The sequence below is a fragment of the Lissotriton helveticus genome, chromosome 2_1 (assembly GCF_964261635.1).
Source record: "Lissotriton helveticus chromosome 2_1, aLisHel1.1, whole genome shotgun sequence".
Classification (NCBI taxonomy): domain Eukaryota; kingdom Metazoa; phylum Chordata; class Amphibia; order Caudata; family Salamandridae; genus Lissotriton; species Lissotriton helveticus.
This window is the reverse complement of record NC_136059.1, coordinates 980,463,641-980,475,718: the sequence shown is the minus strand read 5'-3', so window position 1 is coordinate 980,475,718 and position 12,078 is coordinate 980,463,641. Positions and strand designations below refer to the sequence as shown.

The following is a 12,078-nucleotide window of genomic DNA, read 5'->3' as shown; positions in this document are numbered from 1 at the left end:
ATGGTTGAGGGAATTGAAAACCGACGTGTTGTTTCCAGTCGCTGTAGTCCAAAAGGAACCTCGAGTTCCAATCTGCACAAAGGTTGGATTTCCCCGGGAGATATTCTGCTCTGAGAGAGATTTTGTGTTCCAGGCAGAAAATCCAAAGTTTCTTGGCTAGGTTGGAGAGGTCTTCCGATTTGGTACCACCCAAACGGTTTATGTAGGCGACAGCGGACATGTTGTCCATTTTCAGAATAACTGATCTGCCTTGAAGAGAGTGATTGAAACTCATCAGAGCATAAAGCCCTGCGGTTAACTCCAGGTAATTGATGTGGTGAAAAGACTCTTCCTGAGACCAAATCCCTCCATTGTCCTGATCCTGGAGACAACCCCCTAGCCATGAAGGCTCGCATCTGATTCCAAAGTAAAATCCGGCGCCGAACCAAAGATCGCTCTGCCATTCCATGCGTCCAGATTGTCCAACCACCAGGTCGGTTCTGAGATGCCTCCTGGTTCAAGGAAACATGATCTCCGTACCAGAGTCCTGATCTCAGAGGCCTTGCTTTTATTCTCTGAAGGGCTCGATAATTCAGGGGCCCGGAAAGATAGCCTGAATGGAAGAAGGGAGAAGGCCCAAGAGTCTGGCCAATCTCTTAAAGAGAGATTTTGTTGCTTCAGGACATGTCTTATCTCTTTCCTGATTTTGGAGATCTTCTTTGGAGGAAGAAGGAGAAGGCAGTTTGTGGTGTCTACAGAGAAACCCAGGAATTCCATAGTCTTTGAGGGGGATAGTATGGATTTTTCCTTGTTTATGATAAAACCCAGGTTTTCTAAAAGGTCTACAACAGTTTAAAGATCTTGGATGATCTGATTGTAATCTTGAGACAGGATAAGGATGTCGTCTAGATAAATGATGAGATGAATACCCTTTTCTGTTAGAGATGAGGCTACTGCCCTCATCACCTCGGTGAAACACCAAGGGGCTGAGGAGAGGCCGAAGGGAAGGGCTTGGAATTGAAAAAGATGGTTTTTCCAAATAAACTGAAAGAAGGGTTGATGTTCCTCCGCCATAGGAATGGTAAAGTAGGCGTCTTTTAGATCTAATTTGACTGACCAGTCCCCTTTCAATAAGAGGTCTCTGAGAAGATGGATGCCTTCCATCTTGAAGTGTCTGTAAACAAGGTATTTGTTGAGTTCCCCCTGAGGTTTATGACGGGTCTCCAACCTTTGTCCTTCTTTTCTACAAGGAAGAGAGTGTTTATGAATCTCAGAAATTCCATAGGGACCTCCATAATCGCACCTTTCTGAAGCATTGAGGAAATTTCTTCCTCTATTATTTTTTCCTGATCTAAAGTGAGGGGAATTACTTTGGGAAGTGACTTCTGAATTGGAGTCTGGGTGAAATCTATAGAAAAACCAACCACGGTATTTAAAACCCAAGGGTCTTGAGTGATAAGTTTCCAGTTGTGGTAAAAGAATTTCAATCTTCCTCCCACTTTTGGTTTCGAAGAAAGGGGGGAAGGGGAAGGGAGAGGAGTACTCTCTTTGAGGGTTGGTGTCGGCAGAAGCTCCTCTCGCCCTGAATCCTCTTGAACAGAAGCCTCTTCCTCTCGGGAGGGGAGGGGGGGTAGAACTGAGGTTGGTTGGGGGGTTGGTATCCTCTTCCACCATAACCTCTAGACCTGGAGTAGGGCCGTCGGTTGAAGCGGCCGGAAGACTGGCCCCTTCTTCCGGCCCTTGCAAAAAGGTTGTTCAAATTGAAGACCCTCTTCATGTTCTGATGGGCTTTATCGAAAGCAGTTAATGTAGAGACGTATTTGCCCAGGCTTTTAATTAAATCTTCCCCGAAAAGTAACCCTTTTGGGTTAAGAGAGGTTTCTTTGACAGCCAAGTCCCGCAGTTTAGGGCTAATCTTGGTCAAGACCACTCTTCTCCTCTCAGAGTTAAAGCCTGCATTAGCATTGCCTAATAGCACAAGAGCCCTTTGACTCCAACCCCGAATTGAACGGGTGTCGAGAGGGGAGTCATTAGGTAGCTTTCTTCTGCGGCATCAATAATTTTAGTTAAGGGACCCAGAATGTCTAAAAGCTTGTCTTGGCAGATTTTAAGGGATCTTTCCAACCCTTTTCGAGGGTCTCTGCCAAGTTTAAAAAGGTATGTAATAAGTTCGGAGTCGAGATTTGGGGTCTGACAAACTCTACCCTCGATTGAAGGTCTGGAGCATTTGGCTCTTAAGAGGTTGCGAGTCTCCCTCTCCAAAGGGTTTCTCAGCCATTTATTAATACATTTACACACATGATCGTGGGGGGTCCTCTCAGAACTCCTTGGATGTTTAATATTAAAAGGAGAGAACATCTCACCCAAGGGGTCCATGATACTGTCTTTAAACGAAGATGGAATATTATCACTAAAGAGAAGGGAGTCAATGTCTTGATCATCCTCATCGAGGTCAAGGATGTATTCATCCGGAAATTCTGAGGTATTATCGCTGTCATCACAAATAAATTCGAGATCATTTGTATCATCTTGAGCACTTTGATAGTTTGTGCCGCGAGGGACACCCATATATTTTGTGCCACTAAGGACACCTTTTGATCTTGTGCCGCTACGGACACCTGAGGCAATCGAGGTGCGAGGACCTCCTGTAAATCTCGAGGTGCTGGGACCTCCTGTGCTCTCTGGGGTATAATCAATATTTTTTGTTTTCTTATGCCTCTTACCCCTTGTTTCAGTGAGGCCGTTCTTGTCCGTTATGTCCGCTTCGGGAAAGTCATCCTCTTCAGAAGGGAATGATCTTTTAGAAGACATGACCTGGGAGAGTGTTGAGAACATACAGGATCTCATTTCCTTATGAATAAGGTTTTTTATAGCTTCGTTATTAAAGTCGGATTCGGCTGCGCTAGCCTGATCTGAGTCAGAGTCAGACATGGTGATTAAAATATGTATATATTGTCTGACGCTCTTGATATTAAATATTATTTTTTTAATATTTTTTTTATTTTTTATACATATTTTCTTTATAGACAATACAATACTCCCTTTTTTATTTATTTTTTATATAAAATAAGAGTGGGGCGGTGGAGAGAGTCTAGTAGGACAAAGAGACTTAGTAAAAAGCTATCATACCATAGAGTGAGCTAAATATATACAATTGGTAAAAGGGGGATATTAATATATATAAATCGGGGTTATATGCACAAGAATGTCCAAAAGCGAAGTATCGACTAGCACCGTAACTGCCAGCTGATCCAGGACGCGAGCAACTGAATAAAGCCGTGCTCGATCGTCCGATCAGCTGGCTGGCTTCCCTCAAAGGAGAGGAAAGTCCCCTGGCAACGCGCGTACGCGACGCAGGCGTTGCCAGGGTGCACTCTTCTAACGGTGCTCGCTCGAGAGGTCCCGAAGAAAGTGGCAGCATCGAGGCGCTAAGCGTTGCATTCTTAATGTAAAATAATATAAGCGACGATAAGCGCACGGGGGAGAGGAGCCTAAAAGCGGCGATCCTCTCCCCCGAGTATTTAATAAGACGCAGGCAGTCCAAACGAGATCCAGCAGGGAGGAGCGGGTGGGTCTAAGTCTACGCCGTTCTCCGTAAATTGGAGACCGGGAGAGGAGACGAACTCGAAGGCAAAAGAAGAAAGGTTCAACAATTGCGATAACGAGGCAATCAAGAAAGGTGTTGTAAGAAACCAAATAAATCTCAATAAAGGCAATATAAATCTCAGGTTAATACAAGCAATAATAGTGAAAGCAAAATCATAGTAGAATAAACAGAAAATGAAAACATGAAACAGTCATATAAGGAGTAACAAGAGAGGCAATGAACTTATCTGCTTGGAGCCACATTTAAAAGAGGCTGATTACCTAGTCCTCATGCCTTTTGTTTGGTTTATACCATTCTATTATGGAACTATTGCGTTGTGATGTATGTGGCTGCTTGGGTCTGCATTAAAAGTGATATGCATAATGGTAGCCTCTGGTCTTGTAATGAAATCTTCTTATTTGCATTAATTGTTAACGTTCATGCAAGTCCTGCAATGTTTCTCGCATATGATTAATCTTAAGTGTAGAAGGAGTATTATTTAAAGCACTTTTTGTGTTTTATGCTTATTTGTTTACGCAGATATGAATTGAGTGAGAAGATGCTGTCAGCATGCAATATTTTGAAGGACAATGTTAATGACCCTAAAGCACTAGCAAGCAAAGATGGGGTAAGTTTAATCATCTGAGGTGTATTATGTTGTGTTCCAGAGATTCTACACCATACAAATCTCGCACTGTAAATTCTTAATCATATTTAAAATTGGTAGTACCTTGCTGTTCCACCAAACTTATGTTCTCAAAGACGGAAGTCTAAGCGAGGAGATTTGCCTACTCACTCCTGTCTTACTTTTGTCTTTTGAAGTCTATAGACGTTGTTTGCTCCTCTTAGAAGGACCAGAGAATTTCCATCAGGCTTCCATTTCTAAGACAACACCTTAACCCTATTTCTAGCTGATTTTCCAGCATCTTTTTAAGGATAGGTTTTTTTTTTCTCCACGGGAATTTTTGTTTTCCTTATACTCGCATGAAATGTGAGGCTTTTTGGAGTTCATTTCCCCCATAAAATACAATCTTAAACCGGGTGATTTGTCATACTAAATGGCTTTATGCCTTTTATGAGAGACACTCCATGCAAGGTTTGAGTATCCAAAGTATTAGTTTATTACATGTGCACTAAACCTTTGCGTGGCGACCCTGATCTGTCTCCCTGTTTTGTCTCCCCTTTACCACACATAATTAAGGAGAAAGTTCTGATTTGTAGGAAGACCTTTCTATTGCAGTAAGTGCCATGCAGCTCTGTTACAGTTTAGATGCATAAATGTCATTTTTAAGGCTTGTAACACCTAAAGGCGTGAAAACCCTTTCGAAATGTTTTGGGTAAACATTTCGTTCAAACAAAGGAGTACACACAGCAAAACATCAAAGTGAACATACCTTCTAAACCCACGTTGCTACTAAGAAATCGGGCACGTTTAGACCAGAGACACCAGTGAAATCGAGGGAAGGGTGCTATCGAGGAGGATTAGCGGTGCACAGAAAAATAGGAGGATGGAGTGGGTTGTGAAAGATGATTTAATAACACCTTTGGAAACAGAAGTCCATAATTTATCAAGCATAACCATAGTGCCCACTCAGCTAAAACGAAGTCCATTCTTGCAAACATTGGCTTGCCACAGCCTAAATTAGTCTTAAAACATTTTTTTTTGAAAACACAAAAAAGTACTTGGTATTTGCTTTATGATTAGAAAAGTACAAATCTCGCCAGAGCATTCAGACAACCAGTAAATAACTCTGATCAGCGGGCAGAGAGAACATTTTTACTTAAAAGTATTAAGTAGAGGCAGCTACCTTCGCTTAAAATTAATTTAATATTATTCATTAAAGTATTCTTTCTAATAATCCACATCACAGTGCATTCTAGTGATTGCAGTCTTGATTTTTCATTAACAATCTGTTATAAATTCCACATTCATTGATCATGGTAGTTGGTGTACACAAACGTTTTGCGGTGTACTAAGGGCTACATTTTCGTCACATGTTCTCCATCCGTTCAAGTTTAAAAAAAAATCTGATTCAATGGACGCACATTTAGATGCATGTTTGACTGTAGTATTGTGTTGTGCTCGTGTGTGCCTCCTGCCTTTCCAAAATGTTCCTGCCTGCCTTTAATGTTATATTGAGCTGTTAGTGCTACCTTTGTCCAGCAGCACATCAGACCCTCCGTCTTTCTTTTTTGTCTGATTTGTCCCATGTTAGTTCCCTCTTTGCACGCCACCTTTTCTGCTTTCCCATCAAGTTATCTACCTTCTTTAACCTGTCTATACGTGTCGCCTTGTATATCCTCTCCCTTGCACACTAACATTAATTAGAAGTAGGTTACTGCATCAGTTTCTAACCCTGACTTTCCCCTTGCTACCCAGGTGACTGCTTTTGCTATCCCTGCTCTCAGGAGTCCGGAATGGAACGGCATTAATAGCAAATAAATAGGGTTCTTATAGGCATATTTACATTCTGTGTTTCCACCCACTTTCCCTTCACTAAGCCTCTAAAGCAGCAAATAGGAGGCTGTTGGGATAGACAAGGTGGGTCAAAGGGGTCAAACCTGTGATGCTTGCAGGAGTTAGTGTGCTATATCACTTCTGCTATCCCTAGCATTTTGGTGATTCAAAGTCCATGGTTTTGCTCCATATTTCCAGGTATGCCCTCTTAGATCTCTAACTGCAAAATTCTGTAATCTCTCCCACCTCCTACATCCCCTCTCCGAATAGCTGAAGAACTGAAATACTGCCAAAGATGAGGGTTTCCCTACCTTTACAGTCTAATATCTAGAAAACATCTCAAATAAATAAAGTCAACAGTACACGTATTGTAAAATTGGAGACCACACCATTAGGCAAGAAGACAAAACTTCTGCAGTCACAAAAGGGGATAGGAAAGACGGGTAGCAGACATAACGTTTTGCATGCATAGGGGAGGTTTTTTCCATAAAAGATAACTCATTACAGTGTAAGTGCTGTAACCGAAACACATTTGACGGTACCAATGCACACATACAATTATACATCTAGCTATGCTGGTCTGTTTTGATCAAACACTGAAATGTCATAAAATTATTAGATATTTGTGACATTTGGGTGATTTCCTTTTGCTGAATTAAACTAATTTTTAGAAAAAATATACAAAACACGAATGTGACTTTTGTCCTATATTCTAGTGCATAAAGCATCCTTGCCTCAAGTTTGGATGTGCGGATGTACTTCACGCAAAAAAATTAATGTAAAAAACCCCACAAGTGCCGTGAGCAAGAGTTGCAGGCAGTTCTAGTGCTCTCACAATAGAATTTTACCAGCACGAGCACCAATTGTGCCGAATGGCATAATTTCACTGTAGTTCACATAAAGAGTGTACCGGAAAATACTGGAAATTATGCCAATGATGCCGGCATAATTGATATATCGCCTGGGATTAGAACTTTTCCAGGACTTATTTTTCTTTAGGTAGCAAATATGGTCACATGTAACATGCCTGTTGTTTTGCAATGCTGCAAAAACATTCAGTTAATGACCATATCTCAAAACCATGGCTTCAGTTAAACTGACATTGCAACATAAAAAAAGTTTTTAGTGCAAAACAGCTTCGCCTCTTCTAATGTCAGAAAGTAGCCATGTTCGCAGTTCTATTTATGAAATAAAAGTAATGAATAATGACCTTAGATTGAAAGCTGCCCAAAGGTCAAAATTGTGTATTTCTCTTCTATTAATTTAACATAAAATAGAAATTAGTCCCACCCTGCAGGTTACCTCTATCTGTGCTAAATATATATTTAAGGAGCCAGGTCTGAGCTAGTTAGTACACTTAAAAAATGTTTTTTTTTTTTTGTTTAAATCCTTTAAACAAACATTTTACAGTGAGTATTGCTTCAAACTAGGATGATCTGGATTTAGGAGACTATAAACAAATCTAGAAAATAAAAGATGGCGATTTGCTTAACATTCTTTGAAAATTCGCTCTGCATTCTTAATGTATTTCAGTGAAAACTGCTAAAATACACCACTCAGCCCAACCCTCTTTGCAAGCAAAGATTCAACGATGGCGATGGTGAATCGTCAGTTTAATTTGCATTCCATAGAATAGGAATTGACCCTGGTAGATAGGACTCACCCTAACGTTAATTCTTCTTTGCATAAACATAGTCATCTAGTCAGGTGAAGTATATTTGGCATTTCTGAGAATGGATAACTGGATAACTTACAATTGTCAGTGATGTTCTGTAGACTCCAAATTAAATATTTCTAGAGCCCTTCATAGCCCTTTTGCAACTTACTAATTATTCTAACATCAGTACATTAAATCGAGCTAGTTTTCTCATGCATTCAGGTCTCAATTGAGGGAGTGCTTGTTAGTTTTCCCTTTTGTCAAAGCTGTTTTGGGAGCGTTATTGTGGTTTTTTTTTTTTACTTTAAGATTGTTCATACTACTTGCATTTAGCCTGAGCTTCCCTGGGGATTGCCTGCTGCTTGAGCGGAGATGTCCTCTGAACTATGTTTTGACTAACCAGAGTTGGACTTCTTGACCTCCCTCTTGATTTTATAATCTGATTTCAGACCATGTTGTAACTCGACCAAGGGTGAAGGCCATGGTAAATGAACTAATTCAACCAATTTGCGATTCACCATATAGGACCGCTCTGGCGCCAACTCCATTCAACAAGAATTCTATAGATTCTTTAAAAAATAGAAACAAAAAAATGTAGAGCAGATTTATTATTCTGCCAAAGCTGGCATTGACTTTCACAAATGTTATTGCCTGAAGTCTGGTCTGATGATCAATCTTTGTCCAAAAGAGATAATTTGTGCCCATTTTTTTCAACATTAAGTTCACTCAAGCTTAGTGAAACTAAAATATTGGTTTAACTGTGCTTGCATGGCTCTTTTCAGAAAATTACATTTTGATATGTGAAAGACATAAATGTTGTCTTGTCAGATGGAAGACCAAGCCACTGGCAAGTTATTGATCCTCAAAACATTGCCAGACTCTCCACTCTGGAAAAACAGAACCTGATTTACAGTTTGGAAGAGGATGCACTTGTAATAAATAGGGTGGATATTCCTCACATTAGTGACAGAGTAACCATCTGCCAAACTCTAAATAAGGCCCGAAGTCTTTTTGGCTCATTCATCGGTCTAAAGCTAATTTAGGATTTTTTTTCAGGTAAATGATTATTGTAAATGTAATCTTTTCTATGCATCTTTACAACTTTTCTAGCTTGGTATAGAGGCAGGTCTCCCTTTTTATAGTGACTGTTTGAAGGAGGAGACCTTTTCCCAAGCGGGTTATAATCTCTGATTGGCTTACTCCAGGTAAAGAAACGTTAAATTCCTTTTATATTTGTTACTTCTAGTAGCTTTCATTTTTCCCAGAAGACTCCTGTTTCCTTTTTTAATGCGCATTCCCAGAGAGCTCAGGTGTTTTTTGGGATTTTCTTCAATGATGTGCCTTGTTGAAAATATAGTAGGCTTAGTACCACAATTTTCTTGACAGTATTATTATTTGATAGTTCTAGAGTGATAAAAGCTGCTATTTAACACCACCTATTTATATAAACGTTGCAGCTTTTCTCACCTCTACTCATATGACATGGTTATGTGTTTCAATGACCCTACCATGATATTTCTAAAGTAAAGGTTGTAACCAGTGTCTTCTGTCACATTTTCAGTACTTTCCGCTTTTGATTGAGTGAGAACTGGGGCATATTCTACCATCAGTTAATACACTGGGCATGCTAATTCAGTTTTTTTGCAAAATTGATTAAAGACGATCTGGCTTTGTTATATGCAAGACTCTAGCGTTTGCCCCTTTTTAAAATCTGCCCTGTGCCGTAGGAAAAATTATTTTATTTTTGTATCAATTTTTTTAAATGAATTTATGGATAAACTATATAATTGAATATTTGATATGTTTTACATATGTAATAATTTTATTGCTTTTATGATTGTTTATAAATGATCGAATAAAGCTCTTATGGTGATTACATTTTTTAAAGTTTGGCAAAGTAATGGCAGTGCTATTCTTTCGGTGCAGTGCCCATGTACCATACACTGAATTACTTGTATTACACAATCCCTCTTTAAAGAGCTCTGCACCAGGCATAAATACAGCTCAGTTGCTCTGCCCCTTCGCTGTGTTCGTCGGCCAACGGCCGTCGCGAGCACTACCTCCATAGTGCTGTGCACGTCCGTTGGCCGAAGCGGTCCCGCCCACTCCACTAAATGGCGGAATTGCCGCCGCGGTTAAGTAGCTTTTGCTTCCTCCTCCCTGTCCTCAACTCGGACTTCAAGGGTAAACACGCCTGTGACAATACTGAGAATATGTCTGCGGAGTTCAGGAATGAGAATAGCAACACCAGAGGAATCCGACTGTTCTTATCCGTTGTCAGATTCCCTTTTCCTGTCTGTAGACTCCGATATGTGGCATCTGGCAGTCACCCGTTCTCAGTAGCTAGGCTGACAAACCTCAACGCAGCCAATGAATAGTTAAGCTAAACCGGATTTCTGATTCTCTTTGCATCCTTTGGTGAGGGCACCAAGGAGCAGTTAGGCCTGCATTAATTTGGGACCACTTTAGATTATTTACTTTACCGAAAATAAAATGCAATGTTACTATTTCTGTTGATTGGGCAGAAATAGGTCTCCTTTTCAGTAAAATTCCGATTGTGGGCAGCACCGTTTTCTGTTGATCAGCTAAGTTTACATTGCTAATCAAGTAGGGAAAGCAACTTTAAGCATTTATTATGTTTAGTGCACATACTCTTGAACAGTTCAATATAGATTCAGCTACAGACGAGTTGTACGTTTAGCAACACGTGTGATTGGTTGTGTGTGCTTGCAGTTGAAGAGCCTCAGTTAAAATTGCTGATTTAATGTTTGCAGCGGCTCTGTTTGAACACCATCCAAAATGAGTGGTTCCGTGTATCAAGTCAGAAGTCGGCTGTTCCCTCAATGGTGGGCGACTACATAGCTGCATTCTGTGAGGTTTCATTTGGCGTCCTCCGACACATCATAAACATGTCTGATGGCAATGGAAACACAGCACTTCATTACTGCGTGTCACACTCTAACTTTGAAATTGTCAAGCTTCTTCTGGATGCAGGTAGATTTTTGTTTTATTTAATGGGTGTCTAATTTGTTAAATTTGCATGTTGCATTGCATGTTGTGAGTATCTCGAACCTTCGTGAAAGGCTGTGATTTTCTAACATTGCCCACTACCATATATTTGAAGCTGTATTTTAAATATTCTAAATTTAGCATTCTGTCATCCAGAGAGGCAGTGGTTGCACTTGGTAAAAATGGTGTGCCACTGGTGCATGGGTGAAATGGTCAAGGTTAGCACTCAAAATAGTTTTCTATAACATATTTATTCTTAATGTATAAATACAAAAACTTCCACTAATAACCTCTCCAAAAACTTCAAACTACCAGTTTCTGATAGGAAAGACCCATAGAATCCCCATTATACACTACCAAAACCATTTGACAACGCTACAGATAGTCATTCACAAAATTAATTTAAAGAAGTTCAATTCGATTGTTTGTCCTTCGCTTCACCTTGTCCTCACCACCCACTTCATAACACTCCATATAATTTGTGTTATATATAGAGAGAGAGAGAGAGTCTTTTCTTTGAAATCATTTAAAATGAAAAGTGTTAATAGTCTTATCTCACCATGTAATTAAGTAAATTAAATGGCCATCTGTGACCTCTGTAAACTGTGATACAGCAGATTGATTGTATGCTACTTGAGGAACACCCCTACTTCCATGGCAATTGGTCCAGTTGGACTTTGAAATTGCTCCTGTTATTATAGCATGATGTCTTATTTTTATTCGGCTGTCCACTCTAGAAAGGATGCAACGCCTGACAGACACATACCCCTTCCAATATTACACTGCTTTCCCATCGCCACACTCTTCTTCCCTTTAGTCATGCACCAACACTACTGAGATTGGCACCTCCCAAGCAACATCGAGGGACCCATGAGCAACAAAGCTGTACATCCAGGACAACGATGCCCTTGCATAAAATAGCCCAGAATACACCGTAGCAGCAGCTGACCTTGGCACACTGGCCTGTCATGCTGGTATTTCCTATGTGTCTGCAGCAGTTCGTAGTATCGTCACAAGAGTGGTAGGTCAAGTAGAGGAGAAGTGCCACGGTAAACTTATTCAACAGACTAATCTTTGTATTACATGAAGTTCGTGTTAGTAAAGAGCTTTGTGCTCGAATTTGTGATATAAGCGAATCAAAAGTTTACTAAAAGTATTCGAAAGAAAAACATAGGTTGTACAAAAATGTTTTACGTGGCCAGCCTGCTGGCGTTCTCAAATCAGGGTTTTTCGTTCTCTTCGAAAGACCTCTCTGAGTACAAGTAAGTACTTGTTTAGCTTCTGCTGTAGAAAAAACCCACACGGTTTGAATTGCAAAAGAAAATAACTTGAATTTACTGACACTGACTTAGAAGAGCTATTGTGTCCTCGGCTTTGTTTGAAAATTGA

The 12,078-nt window shown here is 40.1% G+C and overlaps 1 protein-coding gene across 7 annotated transcripts in view; it reads left to right on the top strand.

Moving 5' to 3' along the window:
* Positions 1-12,078, top strand: part of KANK1 (KN motif and ankyrin repeat domains 1) — an 835,542-nt gene that overhangs the window by 763,203 nt on the left and 60,261 nt on the right. For all 7 annotated transcript variants that reach the window (XM_078675726.1, XM_078675725.1, XM_078675727.1 and 4 more), the window contains 2 exons: positions 4,106-4,193; positions 10,455-10,674. In XM_078675726.1, the coding sequence (XP_078531852.1) occupies positions 4,106-4,193; positions 10,455-10,674 (308 nt within the window). The remainder of the gene's footprint in view (positions 1-4,105; positions 4,194-10,454; positions 10,675-12,078) is intronic.